Below are 18979 nucleotides of genomic sequence, written 5' to 3' on the forward strand. Positions count from 1 at the left end.
CTAGGCTACGTCTATGACGTTCATACATCAGAACCACATGTGCTTATCTGTCTATCGGCTGCCCACGAAGCCACAGGTGATTTTTGTAAACACTGGCGTCGAGAAGCTAGCGCAGCAGCAGTTGACACCACACCACGATGTGAAAGTCAGCCTCGTTTATTGTGTTACATTTTTCGCATCTCCGCAAGCCCGTCATGTCAGTGCCTACGACTGCGTGACCCATGCGCCCAAGGCTACACGATGTGGATGAAACCGGAAGAGATCCTTCTAGCGAACGCTCTTTGGTAAGCTTGGGGTCGGAGCCTGACTCAATTCAGCTGGCATTCGCTGCCGTCACTGCGCGCTGCGACGCTTAACGCTCCGATTAATCATTCTCCAGGGCTGCTGCTAAGCTGCGTTGTCTCTGGAAGACCTCGGCGAACTTTTTTTCTGTTACCTTGCCGCACATTCGGCGCGTGCTGCTGTGTGCAGCGAACGTTGCGCAAGGTTTAGTTCGGTGGTATGAACTAACCAAGGCCGCGCTAAGCCCTCCCCTCGTGGAAAAAAATGTTCGTCGGCACGCTGGCATCTGCTGACTGTCACCTGGCAACTGTTTTACTCCGTGATGCCAGCGCGGTTATGAATTTCAGACGGGTTTCATTCGGAATGAAGGAATTGCACATTCACAGCTGGCTCTAAAGTAGGTGCAAGTGAAAGAACGCGCAGTCCTATGTAGACGCAGTTCCTGTGCTGCAACAGTGGCTACAGGTATACAGACAGCGCGTGCTTGTCCTGTCGATAAGCCTGATAATTTCCCGCAGCTAGATATGTATACCCTTTCGCTATATCGCGCGTCTTGTCTGTTGGTGACTCGTGACATTGTACAGTATCGCGCGCAAACTCGACTGATATGCGAAAGTAGCCGGCAGTGAAGATGGTAGGGGCTGAAGTCGAGCTGTCGACCAAGCGCTGTTTCGTTTCAGCCAGCTGTGGGGCACATCTCCGGTTAACTGCGCTGTCTTACCAACCGATTGCATCTTGTAGGCCATGCACGCATGGTCGTTGACAAGCTGTGAAGATCTAAGTAAAAAAACTCGCGCTGTCTTTGCAGCAGTGCTGATAGCGACTGTGAAGTGCTCCAGTGTACTAGGCGTGTAAAGAACTCAAATGTTTTCAGGGCTTTAAATCTATTCTTAAAACTCCTTCTATAGTCGCAGAGATAAGGTGTCACTGTACAGTGTGCTAGTGTCTTCAAGAATCAGTGACAAATTCAAACAGTGCCATTATACTGTGTGCCAAGCAAGCTTGTATGAATCGGTCAAGGAGACTTGCTTCACGCTGAAGTACTCCCATCTCAGAAAATTTGCAGTTTGCTCATGCCCATATGGTGGCATCCCATTATCTGTTTTGCTTTCAGAAAATCTATTATCTGCACTGGCATACATCAGAATCTTTGTACAGGGTTAGTGCTGGTATGAAAGGAGGGCAAGATAAGACACCAAAAAAAGGAAGATAACTGTGAAAGTGTAAGATAAGGTGGAGCAGAAGAGCAGGCTGAAAAAGTGCATTGCAGCATTTCTTGTTATCTTGGTATCAAGGTGGTGGGAAGAGGTCGTTCAGGGAGGGTAATTAGAACAAGATTTCTGTAATGCACTTCACCCACTTCACAGCAAGGAAAGCTACAGTTCACATCCGAAAAAAATATGCCTGCGCCTAAGGGTTGGAGGTACTGAATTATTTTTCTGTAATGAATGAACAAACAAATAAACTTTCATTGGCAGAGGAAAGCCCGTGGTCTTAGTTGGGGAATGGGAATATAAGGACCTGGTAGGCGAAATAATAGTTCAGTTCCAAGACATAGGGGTACAAGTCTGAAGGAAGGCAGGAGCTGAGAAGGCCTGTCTCACACTGCTCGTATAAGGACACTTTGTCTACCATAGGCAGCAAGGTCCTCCTTAATTTTGTGCAGGGCGAAAGAAGGCAGTTGATTAAAACAGTTGGCATCTGTGAGAGTGTGAGGTTTGTTAGCCACGGCATCCCAGCCTCGATCAAAGGAGCCGACATGCTATATTCAATGAAATCAGTCTCATTTACAATATAGAGAACAGTCTGGGCATTTGAGTAATCTGCAGTCATGTGGGATCAGCGATGGCAATCAGGGACAATAGGACATGAAGCGTTTTCTGTAAAAAAAAAAAAAGTGTCCTCACATCAGCTTGCATGCTACAGTTAATGATAAATAATTCTGACAATTGGTCTAGTTATTGCTCTGATGTTTGTTTGGATTCAGTGGACAGTAGTGCAGACAGATGATATAAATAGAAAGCAAGCTATGCTAAGCATTTCTCTTACATTGCTGGCATGCGCTATTTTCATACAATGTTTTTATATTAATTTTTGTGTAGTGTTTTCAACCAGTCATTGTGTAGACGGGTGAAATGCTGGGGACTGAAAACACAGAGTACAGGTATTGAACTGTGACAAATCCAGCAGTTTCAGTAAAAATAATCGCAGGTGCAGCCGATGACTTTTTGTTACAAGATCAGGATTTTCAATCGTAGTTTACTACACTTGGATTACAGGTGTGAGGCATGAACATTCCTGACACAGCATCAGTTTTCATGCTCCGAGCTTCACGTGTTTGTTTAAACAATGATTTAGAAACGCCTTAATAAATCAGCTGAGTGGAAAAAGGATTTAATATGTAAACCATGGTTAGAGAAGAGAACCTCTTGGATGTCAACCGTGAAAGAAAGAAATCGCCAAATTTTTTTTATTTCGGCACATTTTCATAGCATTCATGTTGATGTCACCCTGTATACAGTTATTTAGTAGCGCTCTGGTCATGTCTACAAATGTTGCACTATGAGTGTTGTATTTTAAAGCATGGACTGCGTAATAAATACAGCAGCAATAAAGTACAGGGTTAGTCTAAAGTTCCCAGGCCACAGGGTCTGCTTTTCAGCGGCATATCCTGCCACTTATGATAGCATATCAAGATTCTCGTAGGTGAGAATGATGCTTCTCTTATCCTCTGTAGAGATTTTGAGCTTAGGGGGTGTCATAACTACCAGACTATAGCGCTCGAAAGCAGACCTTGTGGCCTGCTAACTTTGACCGACCCTTACCATGATGAACTCGACTTTCATCGATATACAGAATATAGAAGACGAACTCTGCTGAATGGGAACAGCTCTTTAAGTCATTTCGTAAATACAAGCGTGACGGTAACTGATCTAATGAGTCAAGTAGAGAGGTCTAGTTTGCTAAGAGGGCTTGAAGGTGTTAGGTTTTGTTAGGTGTACCACATAACACTATCTGTGCGGTCACCATTACTTTTAATGTACCAAAACAGGAGTTGTTTGCCTTATTCCAAAAGCTTCAGGTTGCTTTAGCAGAGTAGATCGTCAGACGGTCTTTTGTAATTTGTGGCTGCAACAGTCTTACTATAAGTGATCATGCTTCTCTCTCTCTAGTTAAGCAGTCTCTGTGGCTGTAGCAAAAATAATAAATGAGAAAATTGAGAATTTTATCATTTACAGTGATTCTCTGAGCATACTCCCCCCTCACTTTGCCATAGAAATGCAGTTACACCACTAATTGGTGACATCATACACAACATAAAAAGGGCCACAATACAGTGGCACACTATAAAGCTTTTCTGGGTTCCAAGCCAGGTCACAATCAGTGGTAATGAAAAGCTAATGTATGTGCTGCACAAGCTGAATGCATAGAAATAAAAAAATTAACATTCTTTACAAAGATGCAGTCATGTTAGTATACTCTTAAGCTGAGAGATAAATGGCAATCTAAATACTGACGTAAATAATAAGCTATAGCTTGTAAAACCTATCACAGCAGAATTGAAGGCAAGCTCACGTCAGGAGTGATTTTTTGAAGTCATTTTATGTGGCTTTCGTATTGGACACACACACACTACACAGAGTTTTATTCTTGTCAAGAAAGAGACGTCAACATGCAAGCTGCGCAGAGAAGTGGTCACCGTAAAGCAAATTTTATGTTCATTCGCAAAGTTGGGCAGTGGGACAAACTGGGTAGAAAGACATTTTCCACTGTTTTATTCTGAATGTATACTTTATCACCCTTGTTTACTCTTATCAGAAAATGCACTTGTAGATATGTCTTGTGTTTTAACATTTTTAAAGGAAGATAAGCTTGTCCCCGCAGGAGCACCTTGAGTCTCAAGGTGATGGTGCTTGGCGCCACCATGGACCCTTAGCCCCCATACCGAAGCTGTAATCCGCACCGTGGCGACAGGTTGTAAGGTGAAGGGTAGAAACCATGAACAATGGTGGTTGGGGCCATGGTCAGGCCCTGGCCGACGGGTTCCCCATCTGTATGCCAGGTGGGGGGCTCCGGGACCTTCTTGTGTCTATAAGGGGGAAGCACAGGCGACAGAATAGAAACCCTTAATCCATACATGCCGCATGAATTCTCAATTTCTCCCTCTCAAGAAAAAAAAAAAACGATCGGAACTGAAAACGGTACCACGCCGAAGGAATCAAAGTTCGAACTTCGAAATCTGCTGAAAATTTCCCGCAGTTCCTGATAGTCCACGCTGTTAAGCAAAACGCTCCAGCGGCCGCGCAATCAGTGTTTGTAATACAAAAGTGGCTAGTGGCTAACATGGGCGAAGAATATGAAGCAAAAAAACTATCCTCAGGAGATCTTCTTGTACAGGTCAAATCCAAAGAGCAGAGTGACGAATTACTCAAACAAGAGAAACTTGCCGATCTTGACATTACTGTAACACCTCACAGAAGTTTGAACAGCATTCAGGGAGTAATTTCTGAGCGCTTGCTAATGACAGAGGATGAAAAAGAGCTCCTCGAGAATTTGCGTGACCAAGGCATAACGTCCCTTCGCCGCATCACAATAAGGCGTAAAGAAGAAAAAAAACACCTCACATCATGCTAACATTCGACAGCACTCATTTCCCGAGTCTGTCCGAGTTGCATTCTTCAGGTGCCCAGTGTGCCCATACATTCCTAACCCTAGGAGATGCTTCAAATGCCAAAGGTATGGCCATGGCAGCAAGACATGTATAGGCAAGAAGACCTGTGGCAAATGTGCCGAGACCGAACACGATACAGACAACTGCCAAGGAACTGAAACAAAATGTGCAAATTGCAAATGCCCACATGCAGCCTACTCGCGAACCTGTGAAGTATTAAAAAAAGAAAAACAAATCAATGTGAAAGTATGAGAAAATATATCTTACCCTGAGGCAAGAAAAAAGTTCAGTGAAGAGACATCCAGGTCGTATGCTGACGCTGTGCGTCGGAGGGCCGAGCGGCGTCTGGCGACAGTGGGCACACAGTACACCATTGTTGATGTGTGCCTGCCCCGTCCCCCACCCGAACGCAACTCCGGTGTCGGCACCATTGATATCCCAGAGGTGCACCTGACGGCGGCCTCTGGGACAACCAACGTTAGCAGGAATGGTGATACACCACTCCTCTGTCCAGGCAGGGTCATCCACATCTCTGACAGGTGCAGCCAAGGCTGCCCTGCCATTTTAAAAGAAAGGTCCACTGGCCCCTGAGCCGGCAGGCCGCACGGCTCCCCCCTCCCCCCATCGGGAGAAGCCACAAATCCGTACCCCCGCGGGTCCCCCCGGAAATCTATTGCCTCGCAGGAGGCGATGGATATAAGCAGTAGCCTGCCTCCGTAGCAGCGGCGGCGAAACTCCCTTGAAAACAAAAAGGGAGGAAAAATTCCAATAACAGGCTCCCCAAAACCGGTAGCATAGGTTTTTAAACACATCACCAAAAGGCATCAGATATGGCATTCCTAATTCACTAGAACTGTCGAGGCATATTAAAAACTACAGTGACGTAAAAGATATTCTTGTTTTTTATTCCCTGCTTGTTTTGTGTCTCCAGGAGACAAACTTGGGATCAAAACATTAAAATAATTTAAGTAAATATAAAGTCTTTTCCTACAACCGAGAGCAAGCAAATAGGATCTCTGGAGGTACTGCCATAGTTGTTAAAAGTAGTGTGGCCAAGCTTCAAGCAAGTCCACCTTCAGACTACATTTGGAGCCATTGCAGTATCTGTAGTACCCTTTAAAACAATTACAGTATGTTCCGTATATCTCCAACCACACCTGAGAGTAACACTCCATGACTTAGGAGACCTTTTAAAACAGTTACCAGAGCCATATCTGTTAGTCGGCGATTTTAATGCTCACCCCAATTTGTGGGGAAGCAAACAAATGGACACTAGAGGCCGTATTTTAGAAGATTTTATTCTGTGCAATAATATATGCCTGCTCAACAAGGGCAAACACACATAATGCTCTCCAAGCTCAAAAAAATGGAGCTGCATAGATTTGTCTCTTACATCGCCTTCTGCTTTTACTGCTTTTAAATGGGATGTCTTGGACAACCCGTATGGTAGCAATCATCTACCCGTTCTTATCAACCTAACATCTCCGCAAATCATCCCTACAAAACCGCGATGTTGGAAGCTCCATTTGGCCAACTGGGCACTGTTTCAAGAAAATGCCAGCCTAGAAAGAATAGATACACATAACTCAAGTATAGATGAACTTAATGAAATTGTCACAAACTGCATTATTTCTGCTGCACGCCTGGCTATACCTCAATCTTCTGGAGTGATGAAACAAAACCACCAAACCTGGTATAGAAAAGAATGTAGAGTAGCAAAAAAGAAACAGAACAAAGCATGGGGAAACTTTCGGAGGTACCCCAAGCATAAAAATCTCATAAACATTAAAAAGGCAAGAGCAGAAGCCTGATATATCCGCCGTAGTGCCGAAAAGACTTCGTGGCAAAGTTACGTGACATCTATAAATAGCTCAACCACATCAAAAGAAATGGGGGAGAAGGTACAAAAGCTGAATGGTAAATACTCCCCATTCACACTTCCCCTTCTAACAGCTCCTGGTATACAGACAGACATCGAAGAACAGGCAGACATTTTAGGTGAATATTTTTCGGTAGTTACCAGCTCACCACACTACACAGAATCATTCCTAAGGTACAAAAACACAGCCGAGAGACAAAGACTCCCTACAAGTGGATATACAAATGAACCATATAATAGTTTATTTACAGTTCAAGGAATCGGCACAGTTTTGTCCGCTGGCAAACAGAGAGCACTGGGCCCGGATGGAATACACTATCAAATGCTGTCCCACCTCTCCGAACCTCCCGTAGAGGCACTTTTAAGTTTTTTTAATAAGGTTTGGGTGTCGGGTAAACTACCCGAAACCTGGAAGAAGGCCATCATCGTTCCATTTTTAAAACCCGAAAAACCACCAACCTCTCCCAGTAGTTATAGGCCCATAGCCCTCACCAGCTGCCTTGCAAAATCCTGTGAAAGTATCGTTAATATTAAATTAACCTTCGTGCTAGAAGCCCATGAGCTGCTCGATGTCCATCAGTGCGGTTTCAAAAAGGCATGCTCCACAACAGACCCCCTAGTTCGCCTTGAAAATACTGTCCGTGAGGCCTTCATACACAAACAACAATGTCTTGCTGTTTTTGTTTCGATTTGGAGAAAGCATATGACACAACCTGGAGGTACGGAATTCTTCACGACTTGGCTGAACTTGACATACGTGGCAGGATGTTGAACTGCCTAAAAGACTTCCTGTCAAACCGTTCATTCAATGTACGCCTCGGTTCAACCCTCCCGAGAATTTTCATTCAGGAAAATGGAGTGCCTCAAGGAAGTGTCTTAAGCACGACCCTCTTCGTTTTTAAAATTAATTCTATTAGCAAATTAATTCCAAGGTCTGTTATGTATTCGATCTATGTCGATGATCTGCAGATAGCTTGCACGTCCTCAAACATATCAACATGCGAAAGACAAGTGCAGTAAACAATAAATAAACTTTCAACATGTGCTGACCGAAATGGTTTCCGGTTCTCCCCACAGAAAACAGTGGCCATTCTTTTCTCACTCAAACTTGGCCTACAGACAGATCCTAGACTACACCTGAACGAAACAGAATTACTGGTAAAGAGTGACCACAAATTTCTGGGCATTACGTTTGACAAAAAACTGACCTTCTTGCCCCACATAAAGAACCTGAAGAAGAAAACATCTCGATCATTAAATATCTTAAAGGTGCTTTCACGTAAACGCTGGGGGTCTGATAGAACCTGCCTTTTGCACATCTACCGCAGCATAGTTCGCTCTTGCCTAGATTATGGGTCCATAGTGTACAGTTCAACTCGGGCGTCCTACCTAGAGCAATTAGATACATAACTCAGGTCTGTGCCTTGCAAGCGGGGCATACAGGACATCACCCATAAAAAGTCTGTGTGTGGAATGTAACGAACCACCCCTCGCAGATCGAAGAGCCGTGCTTACATGTACTCACATATATCCTAAAAATTCGTTCACTACCACAACATCTCTGCTACTCCATAGTAGCGAAGTGCCCATCTAAGCAGCTTTTTATTAACAAACCCAATGCAACGAGTCCCCTTATCCTCCGTTATGAAGAAATTTTCCAGGAATTAGGTATTTTATACACACTATCTGATGTCGCCCAGAGACCCGAACCACTGCCACCTTGGTACACTTTTCCCGCTGTAGGCGATTACACACTGACACAATTTCATAAAAAGCAAACTCCACGTGAACACATACTACATGAATTTTTGGCGCTAGACTAAAAGCACTAAGAATACATAGCATTTTTTACAGACGGTTCTAAAACAGCACTTTACGTTAGAAGTGCTGTAGTGGAAAAATAAATGGGAAAAGGTAGTTAGGTTGCCTCAGTGCGCATCAATTTTCTCAGCCGAATGTTATGCCATTTCGGTGGCTGTATCAAAAATAGTCAAAAAGAACATTCAAAACAGCATTATCTATACGGACTCGCTGAGCGTAATCACAGCACTGAATGCCAGAAATGTAAGAGAACCTTTAATAGGAGACATAATACATTACATAATAACTGCTGACACACAAGGACATGAAATTAAGCTGTGTTGGATACCAAGCCATCTCGGAATTCGTGGCAACGAGAGAGCTGACACGTGCACTGCTCAAGCTCACCATAAGGAAGTCTGAACTGTAAATATACCCTATGGAGATTGCATAAAGTTAGTAAAAAATAAACTTAAAGAAAAATGGCAGTCTACATGGAATACTGAAGAAAATAACAAACTACATTTAGCAAAACCTATTCTGGGAGAATGGAGGTCATGCAGAGGCATCAGGAACGTTTTATAGAAGTAATTTTATGCCGTCTGCGCATCGGACACACACACCTAACACATCTTTCTGCTGACAAAACAAGACAAACCTTTATGTGAGAAATGTGGAGGTGAGCTCACAGTAAATCACATCCTATTCTCGTGCGTGGAACTCGAACGGCTAAGGAAAAAATATTGCACTGTCTTTTAAAATGAACGCATTCCCTTCCTCCCCAGTTTACCTTTAGGAGATAATCCACTCATAGGTACTTCATCTGTATTTAGTTTCCTGAAAGAAGCAGCGATCTTAAACAAAATATAATATCACAGAACCATTAATTCTAAAAATTCTTACCCTGTGCTTTGACGAATTTTGTGATGCACCTCATCCATTTTCTCAGGCCTGAGAAGAAGGCTGAGGTCTACATCTGATCTGTTGGGCTCCTCGGAGTCCTTGTCCGGACAAGGACTTTCGCTGAGGACACCCAATTTTTGAAATAAATTATACCATGTGTTTGGCGCATGATAGCCTTAGTAGCTTATGTGCCTTAACACCCAATACAATACAATACAATGAGATAAGCTTGTCAGCAAACTATGAGATTTAAAAAAAAATACTTTTAAACGTTTGTTGCAAAGCGAACAAATTCTACCCTACGATTGGCGCATGATACTCACTTATGCGCCATAAACCACAACAGCAGCAACAACTACTAACTTCAGAATAATCGACTGGTGGGTGAGTTGGTTCATGACTATTTGAAACAAGGCACAGGACAGCAGAAAGAAAGTGATGTGTCTGTCTATCTCGCGTGCCTTGTTTCAGCTACTCTCTCTCTTGCACTCCAAAAAGCAAAACATCGTAGAAACAATTTTCCCCCTAACACTTTCTAACACTTCTCATTCTTGTTTTGGGCATCGCTTCCTCTTTTCATTTTCTTTTGTTAGTTGGTTGCATTCTCTGTTACTGTCGTTTTTTCTTGTTACTGTTTCTGTGTCCCTAATGTTTCTTGCTAGTTCTTTTTTTTTTTACATATTTAAGCTTGATTTGCCATTGCTTTAAGTTTCGGTTTTGTTAGTTCATTATTATATTCGAGTGCTTGTGATGATGGCTTCTTTATTCAGTTCTTTACCTCAGGCCTTCAAGGAGCTCTTTAATGAATAAATAGATATGTTGTCGCGGCGCTGACTGAAATGTGGTTAAGCGAAGATATATATGACAGTGAATTCGTCCCGAACAGCTGCAGGGTATTCAGAAAGGATTGTGACAATAGAGACGGAGGAGTAGTTGTACTGCTCAAAGCATCTTTGCAACTTTGCAAAGATTATCCGATGTAACTGGAGTCGAGGACGTATTCTGTAAAGGTTATACTAATAGCATCGGGTATAACCTCGGAGTCGTTTGTAGACCTCCTGACACTTCGGTTGCTGCCTCGCACCATTTTAAAAAATGCAGTCAGTGTTCACTTCACTTCACTTTATTTTCTTAAAGACCCTCGTGTGAGGGTATTACATAAGGGGTGGGACACATATAGATTAACAACAGAGAAAGTACACAAAAATTGAACGAGTTATACAAAGAAAAATGATTATCGTGATGCAAGCAAACGCGTAATTTGGTTAAGAAACATAGTTTGGCATGTGATGGCACCAAGTTCATGGGGAAGGCCGTTCCAGTTGCTAGCAGTCCGGGAAAAGAATCTAAAGTCAGAAGACAGATTAATTATTGCCGGCTGTTTCAATTTCTCTTACATTTATTGGTGCACTTTTCCGACCCAGTCATTCAACACTGTGGAAAATTAAATGCTGGATCTCGTATTTAATTATGATCTCCTGCAAGTAGTAAATGAGCGTTCATGAATTTAGAATGGTTCAACATCCATTCTAGTGCTTTTTCCTTTTATAAGTGGCAACATCATGGGAAAAGTCATTTGCAGTGTTGTCACCGGTATATTAGGTCACCAAGAAGTTTATTTGCCATTAGAGGACTTAAAGGTCACAATGGTAGTGTGACAATGTGTTTTCCTAATATTTCACAGGCAGACACTAATAAATCTACTGTTGACATGCTCGACCTTTTTTATGACGATTTCAAAGACAGTTCATGCAGTGTTAATGATTTCTGGCTCGTTCTCATGAACATTGCCCTTGGAATGTGTTCAACGTTTTATGCCAGAGATATCCAAGAAGTCCTGTAACCGCAGTCCTTGGGTTAGTATAGAGGCATTGCATTTTCAGCATAGACTAAAATGACTGAAGAAATTAGAAAAATCGGCAGTCTTTTGCACAGTTCCAGTTAATGAAAAAATTTCACAATTAAAACACCAGATTGCACTTGGCAAACAAAAGTATACTGGTGCACACCTTCTATCTTCCATCAAAACATCACCTGTTAAATTTGGGAGTCTGACTACTCTGAGTTCGCACTGCACTGACATGTCTTTAATATATGGCAAAATGTTTGCAAGATGATAATGCAGCATATGCTCTCTTTATCAACCATCTAAAAACTCTTTTCACTGCAAGCAATGGTCATATCCAGTCATTAGTTTGACTTCACCCCCTGTCTCTGGTGGTAGTCCAACGTGTCTTAGGGGAATCCCTCAGCATGGAGTAAATTTGCAGTAAGGGAGCAATTACTCATTAGCACTCACATAAATGCAGCCATATGGCTACAGGGGAGCCGTATGGCTGTGCTTAAGTGGATGCTTATGAGTAATTTATAATCTCTGATGTTACCATATCTGAAAATGGAGCACTTAATTTATTGTAAAATCTTGATGTCAAGAGATCCCTTGGGCCAGATGAAATTTTATGTGTGTTATTCAAAAGATCCCTAAAGGAAGGTGATTTATGGTATGACTGGTAGGTCACAAAGAATGAACCATTACCTAAAACCAGTGACAAAAAAATGTATACAAAATTATCACCCCATCTCGCTCACTTCTACAGCGTTAATGCTACTTGGACCTAAAAACGTTTTTCTGTCTTGCTCGAGGGAATGAATTTAAGGAGTTATTACATTGTGTTATTGAAGGACATAACATAATCAAAAATTCAACATGGTTTCAGAAAAGGATTCTGAACATGTACGCAGCTAGCAGAGTCAATTCATGGTTTTTCAAAGTTAATTAACGAAGGCAAGCAAACTGATGCAGTATTTTATATTTTTCACTTCTTTCAGCATAGTTTTGCACTATGAGTTAATCAATTAAGTTAGGTAATAAAAAATAACCTAATAGCCTAGATCAAGACTTACTCGTGAAACCAGTGCTGATTTGGTTCTCTAAACCATGCCCACTTCCACAGCACTTTGGTTGAGTCCGGGGTCCCTTTTGTTTAATATATTTTTTAATGATAGTGTCAGTAATCGCTCTTTAATTTGTATGCTGATGATTTTCTCCTCTGTGAAAAAATTAATTCCATTGAAGATTAATTCAGGCTAAATAATGACTTTTAGAAGTTAATGAGTTGGCGTGATATATAGAAAATTATGGTAAATTTTGATGAGAAAGTATGTATGAGAATAGTACCTAAAAAAACCCCTCCAGTATGAGAACCTTCCTTCGCCAGTGTAGTACTACTAATAAGGTATTTTCTGAGGTAACATGCCACTAGCATCTCAGCCTCTGGACTTCCAGTAATCACTGGATTTCCGGTAACGTATTGATGCTGTCTCTGCTAATGATCTTTGTAAGCTGTTCTTCTCAAAGCGTGCACTATGTTGCCTACTGCCGAAACGCATTTCCTTGACCATGACTCTCTTATCTGACCAACCTTAGAATGTGCTGTAATTATGTCGGACCCCTACACTAGGATCAATACTCACAAATTAGACAGAGCTTTAAAAATAAAGCAGTGAGACTTATCTATAATTCCTTTGGCCATGCCTCCAATTCTGACCTCTTTAGAAGAAGTCGCTTATTGTCTGTTTCTAATAGGAATCATATTTTGATTTCTTTTTCCTCTTCATCAATAGGCATTACAATATTGACACGTCGCAAATGATTAATTGCTCTAGTGGTTATGCTATGCATATGCAACATTCTCTCTCAATAAAGCCATTGTTAACGTGAGCTATTTGCTACAAACATTTCCTTTTCTCTAGAACCATTACTGAACAGAACAACTTTGCTTTTAATAAGATTGCATAGAATTCCTTGTCATTTTCTGGGGTACATGCGCAATAATTCGTGATTCTCTAGATTGCTGATATGCTCGGTCAGTTGTATTGATTTGTTCAAATTACTTCATTATAATCTGTTATCTCTTCTGCACAATGACATCTTTCTGATTGATTATTCTCAAATGTCTACCTTTGTTGTTAGCAACACATCTTTTTTTTTTCTGTCTTCTTGTGTTTATGTGCAGATGTGTGTGCCCACCTGCCACGGCCACGATTCCGTGATCTTGTTTTCAATACCCAGTTTTTTTTAATAATTAAATAATAAATTACGTCAACAAAACAAAATAAATCCTCCCACTAGAAGCATGAACAGGCAGCGTTGTTTCCTGGCCACACTCTTTTGCTTCTTTACTTTGAAAACATTGCTCCTGTTTTTGCGTCCATTTGAAGCACATCTTTGTAATGCACCTTGGAATGTGTAAAATGAAGCACTGCCTCATTCGCACAATGCTCAGGAGAAATCGTGTCCATTTTTTTATGTCAATTCTGTAAATCCACAAACACTTGCCCAGTTGTAAGTCCAGGGCAGATTGGGTTATATTTTATTTTATTTTCATATTCTATCCAGGTGGTTGGTCTATGATGGCTCAATTTCTCGAACAGGACTGGTTAGTCATGTCCGGCTATGCAAATCACCGAAAACAACTAAGCGGTGCATGACTTTCTATGCAGCTGTCTACTTATTTTGCATATTCTTTCGTATACGTTTATGTTCTAGCAGTGCAGCAGCATATCGTTTTGCAGTAGAAAACGAAACTAAACTAAATACGAAGTGAATTGATTTTTTTTCTCCCCACGATGTGCCTATCAAAATATAGTCGGTCTGTAGAACTGCGGGGTGTTGTTATGAAGTGCTTTGCACTGTGTTCAGGCATTTGACAAACAGCCGTGCCCAGCAGTGAATGCTTCAGTGGGTCACGGACCACTTCACAAAGCATTCTGGGGTGGATGTGATCAAAAAGTCAATTTTTCTGTATTTTGCTGTTTATTTAGGCTCGTGTTGTGTACTTAAGTTATGCATTTGGGTGCACTTGAGGGATTAGCGATTCTTTGACTGTCCACACCTGCTTGGCAGTGTGCACCGCAGTGCGTTCTATTTGCCACGAAGTGCAAATTATGGAGCAGTTGCTGCTTGTATGTTGTGACTGTTGTTCACCTGTGGTTTTGTTGTTGTGTTGGTGCATTGCATTGTATTGTGACTGGTGTTGCCTTGTTAGTGTTGTGATGCGAAGTTGACAGTAACAATGTACATAAACATAAAAGCATAAAAATAACCGAGACAGCTGAGCCCGTGAAATAGTCATGGACAAAAGTTTACATGATATGGGTTGTTTTTCTGTCTTTTTTTAAAATCTAATTCACTGATTTCGTTGAAAAATATACTCAGCTTTTTTAAGAAAACAAATTTCTTACAGTCCGTCTCACCAAAGGGAACAGCTGACACGAGTCCTGCATTTTACGCTTTCTTCACAATGCATAATTTTTTACATTGTTCTGTTTTGCAGGCATTGTAGGCCCGCTTGTAGTACTTTACCAGTTTCACTTATGGCCGTGTAATTCTCATCACTTGCTGTATGTTTTTACATCGTCTGGAACTCTTTCCATGCTAGATTCTGCCGTCTTTTGGCCTTTGATATCATTGTGCCTATAAACACCATCAATCATCATCAAATTCGAGAAGCCGCTTTATTCCTAAGTGGTTAGGCAAAACAACGTGCCGTGACTTGCCTGCTTCTCCCACTGGAACGAATACTAGCTGGCTGTGTAGCAAGGGAAAGCAGAAATAAATCTCGATAATCAGCAATGTGATAATCAGTGATAGCTGTTCGGGTAGTTTCATTTCGTGACATGTGGCCGCCGCGGTGGCTCAGTGGTTATGGCACTCGGCTGCTGTGCCAAATGATGTGGGTTTGATTCCAGCTGTGGCGGTAGAATTTGATGGAGATGAAATTCTAGGGGCTCTTGTACTGTGTGATGTCAGTGCATGCTAAAGAACCCCAAGTGGTCGAAATTTCTGGAGCCCTTCACTACGGCGTCTTTCATAGCCTGGGTCCCTCTGGGACGTTAAACTCCCATAAACCATAAACCATTTCGTGATAAGTTGCGCAAAGAAATTGGGAGCGACATGCAGATATGTGTAGTTATAAACAATCCTTTTTATTTTTCCACACATACTCATTCTTTGACTAGCACTCCTTTCCAGTCCACCACTTCAAGCTCACTGCGCCGTTGAGCCTTTCCTACAGTGGCATGCCACTGTAGGAACCACCTTCCATGTGGTTACCTTGTATAACCGACTGCCATGTGGTTACGCCAACTACTACTACACCAATTCTGAACCAAAGAAGCGGTCCTTTAACGGCTGTCACTGTAAAATGTTTTTCCATGTTCTCACATCTCGCAAACTTTCTGTGACTGCACTTCAATTTTTGCTTTGTGCTTGAAATATATGATGAGTTGGGCACCTACTGGCTTCAATAATAAACTGACTGAAGACTCTCACAAACAGAGTTATGACAGCAGCCCACTGTTCAGTGTCACATACATGCGTAGTGCAGTCTGTATGCATGAGGGTCTCACTGACCGGATCTAAGTGCAGGACAAGTCGAGACTTGAGACCCCCTATACGATGTCAAAGCACTTGCTGGATGTGAAATGCACGGCTAATCCTGCCAGCAGTCGGCAACAATCCTTCAAAATCCAGCTCTCTTGGTAGACCCTGTTGTGAGAGATGGTACTTTGTGGCTCAAGAGTTTTTTGTAGCGATAGCTATATTACGGTAGCATTTAAAACCTTCAGTGTGGCGGTGGTGGCGCCGCCACCCTATGCCTGCGTTGCCACCCTGTGGCTGCGCTGCCACGCTGTCACATAGTTGGTCACGTGGTGCGTAGCAGCCGCTGGCGGCGCGGCACTGTGGCTGATCATGTGGTTGGTTACGTGACCAAGTTCCACTCGGCCAGCTGTAGCTATCGCGTCAATCCAGGTTTAACCACAGCTAAACCACCGCCAATTCTTTTTTTGCATCCTTGTGGTCACACCTGTTTTGCCTGTGTCGTTGTGTTTGCAGGGTGACGGAGCAGTCGAACACCTTCTTCACCCTGCAGAGGCGGAAAGGACATGGTACCAAGGGTCTGTCGTCCGTCCTCGTAGGAACCCTCGATTCGGTGTTTGACAGCAAGGTGGGAACTCGCACGTTTGTTGCTGCCTTCTTCTCTTTTTCCCTAACCCCTCCGTGAGTGCTGACTTCCTCACCTCAGCATGATTGGGGAAAAATACAGCGACGACACAGGTGGTCATGAAATGATGCAGTACATATTGTGAGCACTTTATACTTTTTCGCACTGAAAACTACTCCAAAGTCTAGCCTCTGCCCTAATGCAAGCCGCATTTTGGATACTCACGCTTAGGCCTTACAGTAAAGCATTTTAGATATTTCTAGATTATAACCTGTGTATTGACACTTTGTGTATACAATACTTTGTTCTTGTTCATACTAATACACCAGATCGTTCAGTATTTGGACTGATGAAACCAGTACCTTTGGCTTTGCAGATATGGTTGTAGTGATTTAGTGCCTATAGCCGCCGTGGTCACTCATTGGTTATGGCACTCGGCTGCTGACCTGAAAGACGTGTGTTTAATCCCGGCCGCTGCGGTCGAATTTCAATAATGGTAAAATTCTAGAGGCCCGTGTACTGTGCAATGTCAGTGCACGTTAAGGAACCCCAAGTGGTCTAAATTTCTGGAGCCCTTCACTATGGCATCCCTCATAGCATGAGTCGCTTTGGGACGCTAAACCCCCATAAACCAAACCAATTTAGTACCTATGTTAAGCAAGATTTGATCAAATGAAATTACTGAGTGCAGAGGAGTGATGGTTTGTTGCTGGTAGTACCCCACCACGGTGGTTTTGTGGTTAGGGCATTTGGCTATTGAGCCAGAAGACCCGGGTTCAATCCCAGCCACAACTGCTGCATTTCAGTGAGGATGAAATATGCAAGAGGTGTCAGTGTACTGTGTGATATCAGCGCGCGTTAAAGAACCACAAATAGTCTAAACTAATCCAGAACCCTTCATTATCGCATCCCTCATAGCCCTTGTTTTGCTTTTGGATGTTAAACCCTTGTTGTTAATTTATTTGTTCTTGATAGCATTTATCCTAGAATCTCTTGTCTTATACTTTTCTGACTCTTTCTCTGTTTTCACTGTCAACGGTTAAGTGTTATAGTTTGTCAGAATAAAAAAAAAGTTTCTTTGTGTTATAGTTTGTCGGAATAAAAAAAAATTTATTTGTGGGAAAAATAAGCATTTCAATGCAGCTGTTTCTTCTTGTGTAGTTCAACCACAATCCATACTGGAGGTTATTTCTGAGCTGTGCAAATTTCTCAAGTGCAGTGTCTTGGGTCAGTCATCTGCAGATAGCAATGAGTAAGCTTTTTCATGCTTTATGTGTGCTGCTGTTCTCTGGATGGTATATATGGTAATGTGCAGTAGAAAATTATTCATTTTTTACTGTTTAGCTTATTGCACTGGTTTTGTGAGGTTCTGTCATAGATAGTGGCTGCGTGAATTAGGTGAAAAAAAAATGCATTTGCCCAGTTCTAATTACAGCCATTTCCCTAGACAAATGCAATACGAAAAAAATAAGTGTGCCCAACAGTCCGACTTGGCTTCATATGTGAGAACCCTTGTTTGTTAGTTAGATTTTTTTGAAAAAAAGTGGGCACTTAAGTTTCAGTCAATAGGTCATTTGTGTTATGAAATGGGGGACCAGTTGGCTTAAATTTCAGTGGCTAATGTTTTGCTGGCACTGTGCCAGTGACCTAAATTTCATAGCGAACTTTCTGGAATTTACCCATTTTCGGTATTGGTTTCTGCTTGCATCACGTGGAAGTGGTGGTGGCTGCAAGGTGCAGATATTAGCCTTACATTAATGATGTCAGCATTTGTTTCGCCTGTCTCTCATAGTCTGACAGAAAAAAAGAAAACTGCTTACCGCTGGCCCAGAAGTTGTCTTGTCAAAAGCACTGCTTGCTACCGCACACCTCTCAGCTCTTGCACCATATGAGCACTTTCCGGAGCACTGTCTGGTGGCACTTTTCACTTTCTCAAGTTACGCAGTAATGGCTCATGCTGTCCGCTAAAAGATAGGCGCACTATGGGGAAACCACAGATGGCATGTGCGCAATAAAGTGTGTTGTGTACATGCAAATTGTAGAATTGCACTCGGAATTAATCTAGGAATTGAATGACATCACTTTGAAGCCGTTTCATTTATTGGTTTTATAAAAAAAGTGGGGGTACAAATTTGTACCAGCGACTGCTGCCTTAGATGTGGCATGTATCCACGCCTCAGTATTTTTGATGCTTAAGAGAACTTGCATTAGAATCGAAAGTTGCTTCAATAAGTATTGCAAAGCAGTTGACAGAAGGAGAAAGAAGCCTCAGGAAGCTCAGCGAATTTTCAAAATTTATATTTTCCTCCAAACTGGGCTGCATTGAACGGCACACCTGCGCTCTTAAAAACAAACAGCTCATTAAGGAAGCCAATTAGCAAAAAAAAAAACATACTGAATGATTTGTTGGTATTACACTCAGCATACAAAAATCTG

At 42.1% G+C, this 18979-nt stretch overlaps 1 protein-coding gene across 2 annotated transcripts in view; it reads left to right on the top strand.

Moving 5' to 3' along the window:
* The first annotated feature begins 35 nt into the window (after positions 1 to 35).
* The window catches only part of Tbc1d8-9 (TBC1 domain family member 8/9), a 91457-nt gene continuing 72513 nt past the window's right edge, over positions 36 to 18979 (top strand). For both annotated transcript variants that reach the window (XR_013308021.1, XM_077634775.1), the window contains exons 1-2: positions 36 to 284; positions 16435 to 16546. Coding sequence is in view for 1 of the 2 variants with exons in the window: in XM_077634775.1 (XP_077490901.1) it covers positions 241 to 284; positions 16435 to 16546 (156 nt within the window). In the remaining variant the exon portion in view is untranslated. The remainder of the gene's footprint in view (positions 285 to 16434; positions 16547 to 18979) is intronic.

This window comes from Amblyomma americanum, chromosome 8, assembly GCF_052857255.1.
Source record: "Amblyomma americanum isolate KBUSLIRL-KWMA chromosome 8, ASM5285725v1, whole genome shotgun sequence".
NCBI lineage: Eukaryota > Metazoa > Arthropoda > Arachnida > Ixodida > Ixodidae > Amblyomma > Amblyomma americanum.